The 13,082-nt window shown below is 42.8% G+C and overlaps 1 protein-coding gene across 1 annotated transcript; it reads right to left on the reverse strand.

Annotated features, from left to right (window-relative positions):
* Positions 1-209: 209 nt before the first annotated feature.
* LOC149985380 (protein ANKUB1-like) lies at positions 210-10,075 on the reverse strand. Its single transcript, XM_090182722.1, has 7 exons — positions 9,980-10,075; positions 8,503-8,583; positions 2,844-3,054; positions 2,586-2,700; positions 1,437-2,037; positions 1,114-1,199; positions 210-291 (listed from the first exon to the last, which is right to left on the reverse strand). The coding sequence occupies exons 1-7, from the start codon at positions 10,073-10,075 to the stop codon at positions 210-212; spliced, it is 1,272 nt and encodes a 423-aa protein (XP_090038848.1).
* Between the last annotated feature and the right edge of the window lie 3,007 nt (positions 10,076-13,082).

Below are 13,082 nucleotides of genomic sequence, written 5' to 3' on the forward strand. Positions count from 1 at the left end.
GGGGTAGAAGCTGTTCAGCAGTCTAATGACTTGGGGGTAGAAGCTGTTCAGCAGTCTAATGACTTGGGGGTAGAAGCTGTTCAGCAGTCTAATGACTTGGGGGTAGAAGCTGTTCAGCAGTCTAATGACTTGGGGGTAGAAGCTGTTCAGCAGTCGTATGGCTAGGGGGTAGAAGCTATTCAGCAGTCTAATGACCAGGATCCTGGTGTCTACCCAATGTGCTGAGCACTCCTCCTGGACAGAGTCCGCGCTACATTCAGCTGCTGCAACCATGGTCTCTGTGTGAAGGCACTGTTAGAGAGTCAATCAACCAGAACAAGGTTAGGAGACCAAATCTGTGTCCTAGCATTGTGAAATACTGTATATGTAATGGCTTCAATACATTAATGAAGCGCCCTTACATCCTATCCTCTCCCCATACTGAAACAACTTGTTAGGGTGAACCAATAAGACTGACACTATATACCTTCTAAGCATGATAGTTGGCTCATGATTTGTTTCAGGACTTGTTAGGGTAAACCTATAACAGTTTCTAACCCCAAGTCATAAGACTGCTGAACAATTAATCAAATGGCCACTGGACAAGTTCAACTGTTTTATTATTTGTTACTTTAGTTTATTGGGTAAATATTCTCTTAACTCTTCTTGAACTGCACTGTTTGTTAAGGGCTTGTAAGTAAAGTATTTCACGGAAAGATCTACACTTGTTGTATTCAGCGCATGTGACAAATAAAGTTTGAGTTGATTTGATTTGACTATGTACCTTCTAAGCATGATGGTTGGCTCATGATTTGTTTGTACTGAAATCTATTCAGGGAGGATAAGGGTATATCATAGGCAGTGATGTAGTGGTAAAACCATTGACTGGTAAATGCTGATTGCCGTTCAGGATTAAAGAAGTAACGCTCCCTCTACTTTCAATGCATCTTCCACAAAAGGTGGGTAAATGCTTGAACAAAATAAAATAAAAAGTGTGTAAACAGCTTTTACATGTGTCCCCCCCCACCACCACTGATTATAGGAGGCTTCTTCTGACAGTATTCACACCTTTCATAAGAAACCTCCAGAGAAATATTCATATTCACCGTAGCTGTCATTTAAACTTGGACTAACCTGGCCAAGGCCAAACAGTATATGGCGTTTTCTCTGGGTGTGCGGTCGCAGTGGGGAGAAAAGGCCTCCAGTGAGGTGGTGAGTATCTGGGCGGAGTTTGGCGAGGCAAACACAGGTCTGAGATTGGTGTCTCTGGAAATGGGCGGGAGCGGGACTCTGCTCCTCCATTGGTTGCTGTTCTGATCCCCACTCTCATCCTCCTCACATCCCTTCCCTCCACATCCCCTCTTCTTCTCTCTTTCATCCCTCGTGGCCACAGGGTGTAGCTTCGGTAGTTGAAGAGGTTTATCCTGGGATGCCAGGGCGCGGAACGGGCAGGATACATGAGATGGGCAGTTGATGGGGGTCAAACGTCGAGAGGCTGTGGACATCACCCTGATACCCGCCTTGGCCTCACTCCTCCTGGGCTTGGAAGACATCTTGGGGAGGGTGAAGCCGTCCACCAGGACCGTGTCGCCCACCCTGGTCCTGAACGGAGCCCTGTTGAGGCCCATGCAGTGCCTGGATGCTGCCCTCCTCTGCCCCAGCCTCACCCAGCCCTTTATCTGGAGGTATGTCCGCATGGGCAGGGCCATACCTGGGAGGACCACCACAGAGCACAGCTTGGTGGCCAGGTGACTCACACACTCCCTGTGGCCGTACTGAAGGGCGATCCTCAGGGGGTCACGACCCTGGGGATCCCGACAGGCAAGGGTCAGAACGCTGCTGGCGATAAAGAGTTTGAGGATGGTGAGCTGGCCGCGCTCGATGGAGGCGACAGCGGGACACTTGGCGATGTCGGGGTGGGCCGTCTGGTGGCACCACTCACGGTAAGGGTGAACCCCCACCGGCTCAATGACACGCACCCCCCTCTCCAGCAGCCAGCCGGCCAGGTCCAGGTGGCCCAGAGAAGCAGCGATGTAGAGTGCCACCCGGAGCTGGAACCTGGAATAATACAGAATCAATGTATTTATATGTATTTATGTATTTATTTATTTATTTTGTCAAGTTCACAAGATACAGTGGGTTATAAAACAGTACAGTAAAATGCTTACTTGCAAGCTCTTTCCCACAATGCAGTATTAAATATCAGGGTAAGAGAAAAAACGTATGAAGGAAAAAAACACGAGAATATAAGCTATATACAGGGTCAGTACCATTATTGTAAGCTATATACAGGGTCAGTACCATCATTGTAAGCTATATACAGGGTCAGTACCATTATTGTAAGCTATATACAGGGTCAGTACCATTATTGTAAGCTATATACAGGGTCAGTACTATCATTGTAAGCTTTATACAGGGTCAGTACCATTATTGTAAGCTATATACAGGGTCAGTACCATTATTGTAAGCTATATACAAGGTCAGTACTATCTTTGTAAGCTATATACAGGGTCAGTACCATTATTGTAAGCTATATAAAGGTTCAGTACCATCACTGTTGATAGTAAGTCTATCATACAGTTCAGTGTGTAGATGTGTATTCTGACCTCCTCAGAGGTCTCTCCCTAGACAGGTGTCGTTGGACGGTCAGTCTGTGTCCCAGGAAGCAGCCTCTGAGGAACTCCGCCCACCCATCCCAGGTGTCCAACACTAGAGTAGCCCCTGGGAGACAGAAACACATGCAGGTTGTCCTCCTGGTTTCCATGAACCAAGAATGTGTTCCATACAGTCCATTTGTCTCTGTGTTACATCCATAAGGTGTTGAGCCAGAGGACCATTGATCTACTGCACAAGGAAGGCCATACCCAGGTCAATGGCGTAGTCGTGCAGCCGGTTGCAGTCGTAGATTTGCAGGCCGGTGGGAGAGCTCAGTCTGAAGGAGCTGACGGGAAGCCCACACTGCTGGGACACCAGGGTCATGAGCCTGGCCACAGACGTACTCAGGAGAAACACAGTGCCCAAGACTGAGAGGGTCTCCCCCTTCACGGCACTGAACACACGCACCACCGGCTCCCGCTGAAGTATAAGACCATGGACATACAGTAAATTCACTTGTTTTACATAAATACCTATGTTGTGTTTATACACTGAGTAAACAAAACATTATGAACACCTGTTCTTTCCATGACAAAGACTGACCAGGTGAATCTAGGTGAAAGCTATGATCCCTTAATGATGTCACTTGTTAAATCCACTTCAGTGTAGATGTAGGGGAGCGGACAGGTTAAAGAAGGATTTTTAAGCCTTGAGACAATTGAGGCATAGATTCAATCAATCAATCAAATTTATTTTATATAGCCCTTCGTACATCAGCTGATATCTCAAAGTGCTGTACAGAAACCCAGCCTAAAACCCCAAACAGCAAGCAATGCAGGTGAAGAAGCACGGTGGCTAGGAAAAACTCCCTAGAAAGGCCAAAACCTAGGAAGAAACCTAGAGAGGAACCAGGCTATGTGGGGTGGCCAGTCCTCTTCTGGCTGTGCCGGGTGGAGATTATAACAAAATATGGTCAAGATGTTCAAATGTTCATAAATGACCAGCATGGTCGAATAATAATAAGGCAGAATAGTTGAAACTGGAGCAGCAGCACAGTCAGGTGGACTGGGGACAGCAAAGAGTCATCATGTCAGGTATTCCTGGGGCATGGTCCTAGGGCTCAGGTCCTCCGAGAGAGAGAAAGAGAGAAGGAGAGAATTAGAGAACGCACACTTAGATTCACACAGGACACCGAATAGGACAGGAGAAGTACTCCAGATATAACAAACTGACCCTAGCCCCCCGACACATAAACTACTGCAGCATAAATACTGGAGGCTGAGACAGGAGGGGTCAGGAGACACTGTGGCCCACTCCGAGGACACCCCCGGACAGGGCCAAACAGGAAGGATATAACCCCACCCACTTTGCCAAAGCACAGCCCCCACACCACTAGAGGGATATCTTCAACCACCAACATACCATCCTGAGACAAGGCTGAGTATAGCCCACAAAGACCTCCGCCACGGCACAACTTAAGGGGGGGGGGGGGGGGCGCCAACCCAGACAGGATGACCACATCAGTGACTCAACCCACTCAGGTGACGCACCCCCTCCAGGGACGGCATGAGAGAGCCCCAGTAAAGCCAGTGACTCAGCCCCTGTAATAGGGTTAGAGGCAGAGAATCCCAGTGGAAAGAGGGGAACCGGCCAGGCAGAGACAGCAAGGGTGGTTCGTTGCTCCAGAGCCTTTCCGTTCACCCTCCCACTCCTGGGCCAGACTACACTCAATCATATGACCCACTGAAGAGATGAGTCTTCAGTAGAGACTTAAAGGTTGAGACCGAGTTTGCGTCTCTGACATGGGTAGGCAGACCGTTCCATAAAAATGGAGCTCTATAGGAGAAAGCCCTGCCTCCAGCTGTTTGCTTAAAAATTCTAGGGACAATTAGGAGGCCTGCGTCTTGTGACCGTAGCGTACGTGTAGGTATGTACGGCAGGACCAAATCACAGAGATAGATAGGAGCAAGCCCATGTAATGCTTTGTAGGTTAGCAGTAAAACCTTGAAATCAGCCCTTGCTTTGACAGGAAGCCAGTGTAGAGAGGCTAGCACTGGAGTAATATGATCAAATTTTTTGGTTCTAGTCAGGATTCTAGCAGCCGTATTTAGCACTAACTGAAGTTTATTTAGTGCTTTATCCGGGTAGCCGGAGAGTAGAGCATTGCAGTAGTCTAACCTGGAAGTGACAAAAGCATGGATTAATTTTTCTGCATCATTTTTGGACAGAAAGTTCCTGATTTTTGCAATGTTACGTAGATGGAAAAAAGCTGTCCTTGAAATGGTCTTGATATGTTCTTCAAAAGAGAGATCAGGGTCCAGAGTAACGCCGAGGTCCTTCACAGTTTTATTTGAGACGACTGTACAACCATTAAGATTAATTGTCAGATTCAACAGAAGATCTCTTTGTTTCTTGGGACCTAGAACAAGCATCTCTGTTTTGTCCGAGTTTAAAAGTAGAAAGTTTGCAGCCATCCACTTCCTTATGTCTGAAACACATTCTTCTAGCAAGGGCAATTTTGGGGCTTCACCATGTTTAATTGAAATGTACAGCTGTGTGTCATCCGCATAGCAGTGAAAGTTAACATTATGTTTTCGAATAACATCCCCAAGAGGTAAAATATATAGTGAAAACAATAGTGGTCCTAAAACGGAACCTTGAGGAACACCGAAATTTACAGTTGATTTGTCAGAGGACAGACCATTCACAGAGACAAACTGATATCTTTCCGACAGATAAGATCTAAACCAGGCCAGAACTTGTCCGTGTAGACCAATTTGGGTTTCCAATCTCTCCAAAAGAATGTGGTGATCGATGGTATCAAAAGCAGCACTAAGGTCTAGGAGCACGAGGACAGATGCAGAGCCTCGGTCCGATGCCATTAAAATGTAATTTACCACCTTCACAAGTGCCGTCTCAGTGCTATGATGGGGTCTAAAACCAGACTGAAGCATTTCGTATACATTGTTTGTCTTCAGGAAGGCAGTGAGTTGTTGCGCAACAGCCTTTTCTAAAATTTTTGAGAGGAATGGAAGATTCGATATAGGCCGATAGTTTTTTATATTTTCTGGGTCAAGGTTTGGCTTTTTCAAGAGAGGCTTTATTACTGCCACTTTTAGTGAGTTTGGTACACATCCGGTGGATAGAGAGCCGTTTATTATGTTCATCATAGGAGGGCCAAGCACAGGAAGCAGCTCTTTCAGTAGTTTAGTTGGAATAGGGTCCAGTATGCAGCTTGAAGGTTTAGAGGCCATGATTATTTTCATCATTGTGTCAAGAGATATAGTACTAAAACACTTGAGTGTCTCTCTTGATCCTAGGTCCTGGCAGAGTTGTGCAGACTCAGGACAACTGAGCTTTGAAGGAATACGCAGATTTAAGGAAGAGTTTTAAGAGATTTAAGGAAGATTGTGTATGTGTGCCATTCAGAGGGTGAATGGGCAAGACAAAATATTTAAGTGTCTTTGAACGGGGTAGTAGGTGCCAGGTGCACCGGTTTGTGTCAAGAACTGCAATGCTGCTGGGGTTTTTCACACTCAACAGTTTCCTGTGTGTATCATGAATGGTCCACCACCCAAAGAACATCCAGCCAACTTGGCACAACTGTTGGAAGCATTGGAGTCAACATGGGCCAGCATCCCTGGGGAACGCTTTCAAACACCTTGTAGAGTCCATGCCCCAACGAATTGAGGCTGTTCTGATGGCAAAAGGCGGGGTGCAACTCAATATTAGGAAGGTGTTTCTAATGTTTGGTACACTCAGTATATATAAGTTAGGAGTCATATAATTACAGGGGTAAGATGAAGTGGCTCCTTTGCACTGATCTTAGGTCTGGTTTGTGTTTTTACTGCTAATGGTAAAGGTTAGGATTTGGTGAGAGTAAACTGATCCTAGATCTGTGCCCAAGGGCAATTTCTATCCAGAGACAAATCAAAGGTCCATGCTATTTAAACTTATAATCTACCACCATCTCGTGGCTGAAACTTGTAACAACATTTTCTAATTCATGTGCTGTACTGAGTTTTGTTCTATCACATTGAACACTAATCTGGGTGCAGATTAAATTGAACACTAATCTGGGTGAAAATTAAATTGAACACTAATCTGGGTGAAAATTAAATTGAAGACTAATCTGGGTGCAGATTAAATTGAACACTAATCTGGGTGAAAATTAAATTGAAGACTAATCTGGGTGCAGATTAAATTGAACACTAATCTGGGTGAAAATTAAATTGAACACTAATCTGGGTGCAGATTAAATTGAACACTAATCTGGGTGAAAATTAAATTGAAGACTAATCTGGGTGCAGATTAAATTGAACACTAATCTGGGTGAAAATTAAATTGAACACTAATCTGGGTGCAGATTAAATTGAACACTAATCTGGGTGAAAATTAAATTGAACACTAATCTGGGTGCAGATTAAATTGAACACTAATCTGGGTGCAGATTAAATTGAACACTAATCTGGGTGAAAATTAAATTGAACACTAATCTGGGTGAAAATTAAATTGAACACTTATCTGGGTGCAGATTAAATTGTTAACAGAAATATTATGAATATGTATTTCAATGAACCCAAAGGGCCTCTTCTTCTCCTACTACATGGCCTGCTGTGCTCTACTGTACTCTACTGTGCTCTGTCTGCTGTACTCTGCTGTGCTCTACTGTACTCTGCTGTATTGTCTGCTGTACTCTGCTGTGCTCTACTGTAGTCTGCTGTGCTCTACTGTACTCTACTGTAGTCTGCTGTAGTCTGCTGTGCTCTACTGTACTATACACCACTGGGTATACAGACTCTTCAGATACTGTTAGCGAACACCAGACTGAGGTCGAGGCGATTACATGGGGAAAAGGTTTATGACTGTAAGGGTGTTTGGTACAAAGGCAACACTATATCGGGCCACATTTCAGCTCTATCCCAGGTCAACCATTCAATACTATAGAGTTCCACTCTAGTCAACCAGCAAGAAGGAGAGACAGACAGAAGGTCTGGCTTTGACTATGTCAATGATGGGATGTGTAAGTAAGGAGTAAGGAACACAAATAAACATTATTCTGATGGTTAAATTTGTACTTAGATACATAACCACTCTCCTCTGTTAGCAAATCTTCCACAGAACTTTGTGGAACAGAGTGAGTTCTGTCCCTGTCTGGCTCTGGACATGTACCCAGGGACCTCTGTACAACAACACTTCACACTCACGAAGCAGTGTTCTTACTAACCAATCACTCTACCATAACCATGGTCTTGGTTGAGCAAGGGCAATATTACTTTAAGTCTCAAGCAGGGTGACCTCAACATACTATATATATCACCATACTATATACCACCACACTATACAGTGGGGCAAAAAAGTATTTAGTCAGCCACCAATTGTGCAAGTTCTCCCACTTAAAAAGATGAAAGAGGCCTGTAACAGACAAAATGACAAAAAAAAATCCAGAAAAATCACATTGTAGGATTTTTAATGAATTTATTTGCAAATTATGGTGGAAAATAAGTATTTGGTCACCTACAAACAAGCAAGATTTCTGGCTCTCACAGACCTGTAACTTCTTCTTTAAGAGGCTCCTCTGTCCTCCACTCGTTACCTGTATTAATGGCACCTGTTTGAATTAACTAAATCACCTAATCATACTATATAACCATACTATATAATCATACTATAATCATACTATTATACTATATAATCATACTATATCACCATACTATATATTACCACACTCTATATCACCATAATATATATAATCATACTATATAACCATACTATTTAACCATACTATATAACCATACTATATATCACCACACTATATCTGAAACACTTTATGTTAATGATAGTATGAAGCTGTTTCAAGCAATAGCCAGCTCACTTTGATATGCATTTTCAAGCACGGGTAGAAACAGCTAGGTGTTCGGCTGGTACCTTCAGCAGGCAGCAGATGGCACTGCTAGGGGTGATGCCAACGTCTGTCAGGACCCAGCTGTCCCGAAGGATGGATGGGTGCTAGAGGGGGGTTCTGTGGTACCAGCACTCATGAGATATGAGAACTCACGCATATCATCACATTTGGGTAGAGCCATTTACAGAAGGTGCACACATGGGGAACATTTTTAGTAGCCTAGGGTCCGGGAAAGTGTTGGCCTTTTTAAAACCGCATTTCCTGCAATTCTACATAATTTTACATGACTGGAGACTTTGGCATTATCTTTTTTAATCAGCACAAATGATCGAAATGGCAGGCTACTTTGACACTGACAAACTTAGTATCTGAGATCAATAAAAACGACCTTGTCTTGAATCCATCAATAGCCTATAGGCCTAGGTTTATGGAGAAACATATAGTAGGCTACAATATGAGGAGGAAATTAGTCCTAAAAATGCTTTCCAGTTTCACTGACTCACCCAATGATGCGCAGCTCACTCGCTGGAGATTGTCGATGCGCTCGTGTCAAAAGCCTATCTCTCCCTCTCTCTGTTTTGTAAAACAATGTTTGGGAGTTGATCAAATATTTTAGTAGTCTACAGCATAGTATTATCTTTTCAGCAAGAGTCATTGCTTTTCAACCTGTGTTTTCCCTCGATTGTATTTGAAATATTGCAAAAGGCCTGTTTTGTATGCCTGCTGTTTTTTCACTGACAGATTTGCCTCGCGTTCCCGACTGTAGGCTATTCTTTGTTATTGGGCTACAATCCGCAGCTAGGCTATTTAAAAAATAAGCTATTGGTCCTCTGTAGCTAAATTATAGGGTTTCTCATGACGTATTAGGCTATTCTGAATGATTTAATTTATTTCTGAACAGACAGCAGTAATTCCGTAACTTTAGAAAATTCCCCCAGAACCCTTCATGCAGCTATGATTCTATAAGGAAACAAATGATGAAGTGCAACTCTGGAGAGATGAGTGGGTAGGATAATTGACGAAGAGGCAACTCGAATGAACTTTGATCGCTTTTATTATAATTGTTACATAGCAAAAAGTGAACATTATTTTTCATGGCACGAGAGGTACCGGATTCGGCCAAATAGGTTCCGGAACAAAGCAGTCCAGAACGGAAAGGTGCCAGATCCTGTTCTGGCATGATCCGGCTCAAATTAAGCACTGATTTGAAGTACCTATGCCTCTACCTGCTGAGTATAAAGATTATTAAACTAGATTCAGTGGGCTTGTCATTCACAGTGCTGATGAAAAACCAAGTATATTTGATCTAAATGTGGATATACGAGGACATCTAGTGGTCACCTGATTTTTTAAAACTCATGCAAGCTATCTTTGCACTAGCATGCGATGCCATATATTTGACGCAGGTATTTATTATTCAACAAGGATAGTCATTGACCCGGACAAAATATAATTGTATGAGCTATGCCTCTGTGTCCCGGCGTTGTTGTACCCCTCTACCATCTGGCTTGGTGGGGCGATCTCGTTCTGCATGCCTGCTTCACTTATATTCAAAGTGTCGTCATGCATTTGTGCATGCACGCTGTTAACGGTCATATCCGTCTTGCTAGCTAACTTAGCTAGCTCATCAACCAGTATTTTATTCGCTTTTTCTGCACGATAGCACTTATTAAAGCCTTGAAACTCATGGGGACCTCACTGTTACCACGGGTCATCGAGCTAGCCCTTATTTGGCAGCAGGGTTTCCATTGGATTTGACAGCTTGTTAGGCTGGCTAGCTAGGTAGCTAATTCGCTAACGCGAACTGTTTATCACGTAGCAGCCTATGCTGACTAGCATCGCTAGCAACTAGCTAACATGGATAAAGTCTAGTCGTGGGTCCACAAAAATCAAACAAATGGTACTGTAGTAGCTATTTATGTTGTTGTTGTTTAATGACATTGCGAATATAATCATTTTTGTCATTTAACTACCGGTATGTATTTAATCCGGTTTCGGCATGAGAAAAGTATTAATCGCAAATTCCAGCACTAACGGATACCGGGAAATAGAAATAAGAGAACCGGTCACGAATGCGGAGCCACGCCCTAAAATAACATGTGACCACAAGGCGTTTGTGACGCATTTATGCGTTCCAACTTTGTCATAATTGTCTGTAGGTTCTAAATTGCTTATGAGCTTGGCTTCCCTTCAGAAAGTAGCTGATTCTTGTACTCTACAGCTGTATTTTCCTACAGTTACTAATAATACTAGCAACAAAACAGATTTCATTCCTTAAAATGATATTGCCAGATGGAAGAAAATAATAAGGTAGGCCTAAACTGTAATAAGATATACCTTAAAGACTGCTTGTGTTTAATCCTGAATCCAGTTGCCCCTCTTGTACTGGGATAAAACAATAGGGAACCCATAAACCTTATGGAGGAGTACATGTGTTTTGCAGACACACCTGGGTTCTAGACTGGCTGAGGTAAACATTTTAGGAAAGCCTGGGTTTTTAAATCCCGGTGAAAGCAGATATGTCAAAGTTTGTCAATGTCATGTTGCCCTTCCATTTAGATGAAACTAGCGTAAAGGATCATTTTGCTTCTCTTAATCCACTTTTTCTAGCAAAAAAACATGTTCATGCTTTAGGGCTGGTGGGCTGCATATATATTGGTAAAATATAAAGTGTGTGTGTGTGGGGGGGGGGGAGGGGAGGGGTGTAGTGGATATAATGGGGTATAGGCCTAACTGTTGTTTTGAGGGTGAAATTTCAACCACAGGATGTCATCATTGTAAACTAAATTCAGCATAGCCAAACCTTGTATAAAATAGGTTGAATTTGTACCTTTGAAACCATGTCAGATTTTCAACATTATATACACTTTCAGAAAAAAACTATAGGCAGCACCTCAGCCCGGGATCGAACCCCATCCAGGGTTTTAACTACACCCAGCCCTGCTTAGCTTTAATATGTCACTGACTACTACCAATATGCTATTGTGAAAATTATTATTGAGAGATCTCTTAATAACAAAATATATTCAGTGTTAATATCGAAGTTATTCTAAGGGGTAGGTTTGACAAAGCAAATGAGTGAGTGAGTCTTTGACATGAAGACAGTGGTTAGATTCTGCCATTGGGACTGCTCTGATGTTTCCATTCTCTCCTGGTTATGACCATAGAGCCTTGTCCCAGTCTCTAGACCTGCCTGTCTGTGTGGTGGATGACCACCTGACCTCTGAAGCTGTCAATGAGATGGTAAGTTGACCATGTCATTTCATATTACAACATTAATCCAATAAAATGTTATAGTGATGCTATCATTGGCAATGTTGACGTACCACAACCATCTCTGTTGTGTTGCAGTTGTTTAATTGGCCCAACGTTGCCAATGCTACTCCCCTCTTTAACAGTTAATAATTATTTCAGTATGATATTTGTTGTTTATTAAGTTTGATTATTTGCAATATAATTACATTTCTACCAGGAGCAGAGCAATTCTACCAGGAGCAGAGCAACCTCAGTGATGGAAACCACAGAAGAGGGGAAGCTCAACAATGTGGAACATCTGACACTTATGGACTTCCTTCAAAACCTAACTGAGAAGTATGTTCTGTTTTCTTTGGTACTATCACACCTTCAAGGAAAAAGGATCAAATTAGAAACTGATCAATCGGAAAAAAATGTTCAGTGCTAGAAAAGTTGTCACATTGCAATTTTGCCAAAACAACTGACACAAAGCAAGTATAACTTCACGATCAGGCAAATAATTAAATAAAAACTATTCTGCCACGCATCCTGATATGACAACATTTATAACAATATTGTTTTCAGGCAATGGAAGGGGATTCGTGAGGGCATGTTTGACCCGGTAAGATCATGTTACTGACAATTTAATCAGATTACCATGAAAACTCTGCCTAATGTTTAACCTTGTTCATAAGCTTTTGAAAGACGCACTATGCAACATTTTAAAACACTTCTTCTGTTTCTGGAATACAGCTGACAAAACAACAGCTTGCCGGCTTGTGTCTGAGGATTGTCCAGTTTTTATCGGACAAGCTGATGCAGATCATCATCCCAGGTCTTTACGAACTACTGGGCATCCAAGATGCTGCCTCCTCTCCATTGTCACAGAGATCTCTCACAGCGTCACTCACCAGTCTGTTAGACGATAAGACTAACACCAAGTCCCGCGTGAGATTTACTGAGGCTGGTGTACCTAAGAGGCCAGGCAGTCGAAAGTCTTACAATAGCTTTCGCATCCCGACTCCCTACCCTTCCTCCAACTGTATGGAGCAGGAAGATGAAGAAGAGCAGGAATCACAACTTAAGTTCAAGGACCTGACTAAGGGCAGTCTGGGCAGTGGAAGCTACCTGCCCAAGGGGGCCATGAGGTATGTTCTTAAAGGGAAATTTAACAACTTCATATTCATCTCCAGCATCACCATATGTGAAAATTACACATTTCCATGCATTGTAGTAAAAAAAATATAGAGGGACGTAACTGTTTCCAATAGTGCTGAGAAATTAGTGCTTTTTGAGGTTGGTTTGGTTTCGATTCAAATATTTAAAAAATAATCACGGTTTTGGATTTCAATACTTTTTTTAGACATTG

Source organism: Oncorhynchus mykiss, chromosome 1 (assembly GCF_057628025.1).
Source record: "Oncorhynchus mykiss isolate SJ-2025 chromosome 1, ASM5762802v1, whole genome shotgun sequence".
In the NCBI taxonomy this organism is placed as follows: Eukaryota; Metazoa; Chordata; class Actinopteri; order Salmoniformes; family Salmonidae; genus Oncorhynchus; species Oncorhynchus mykiss.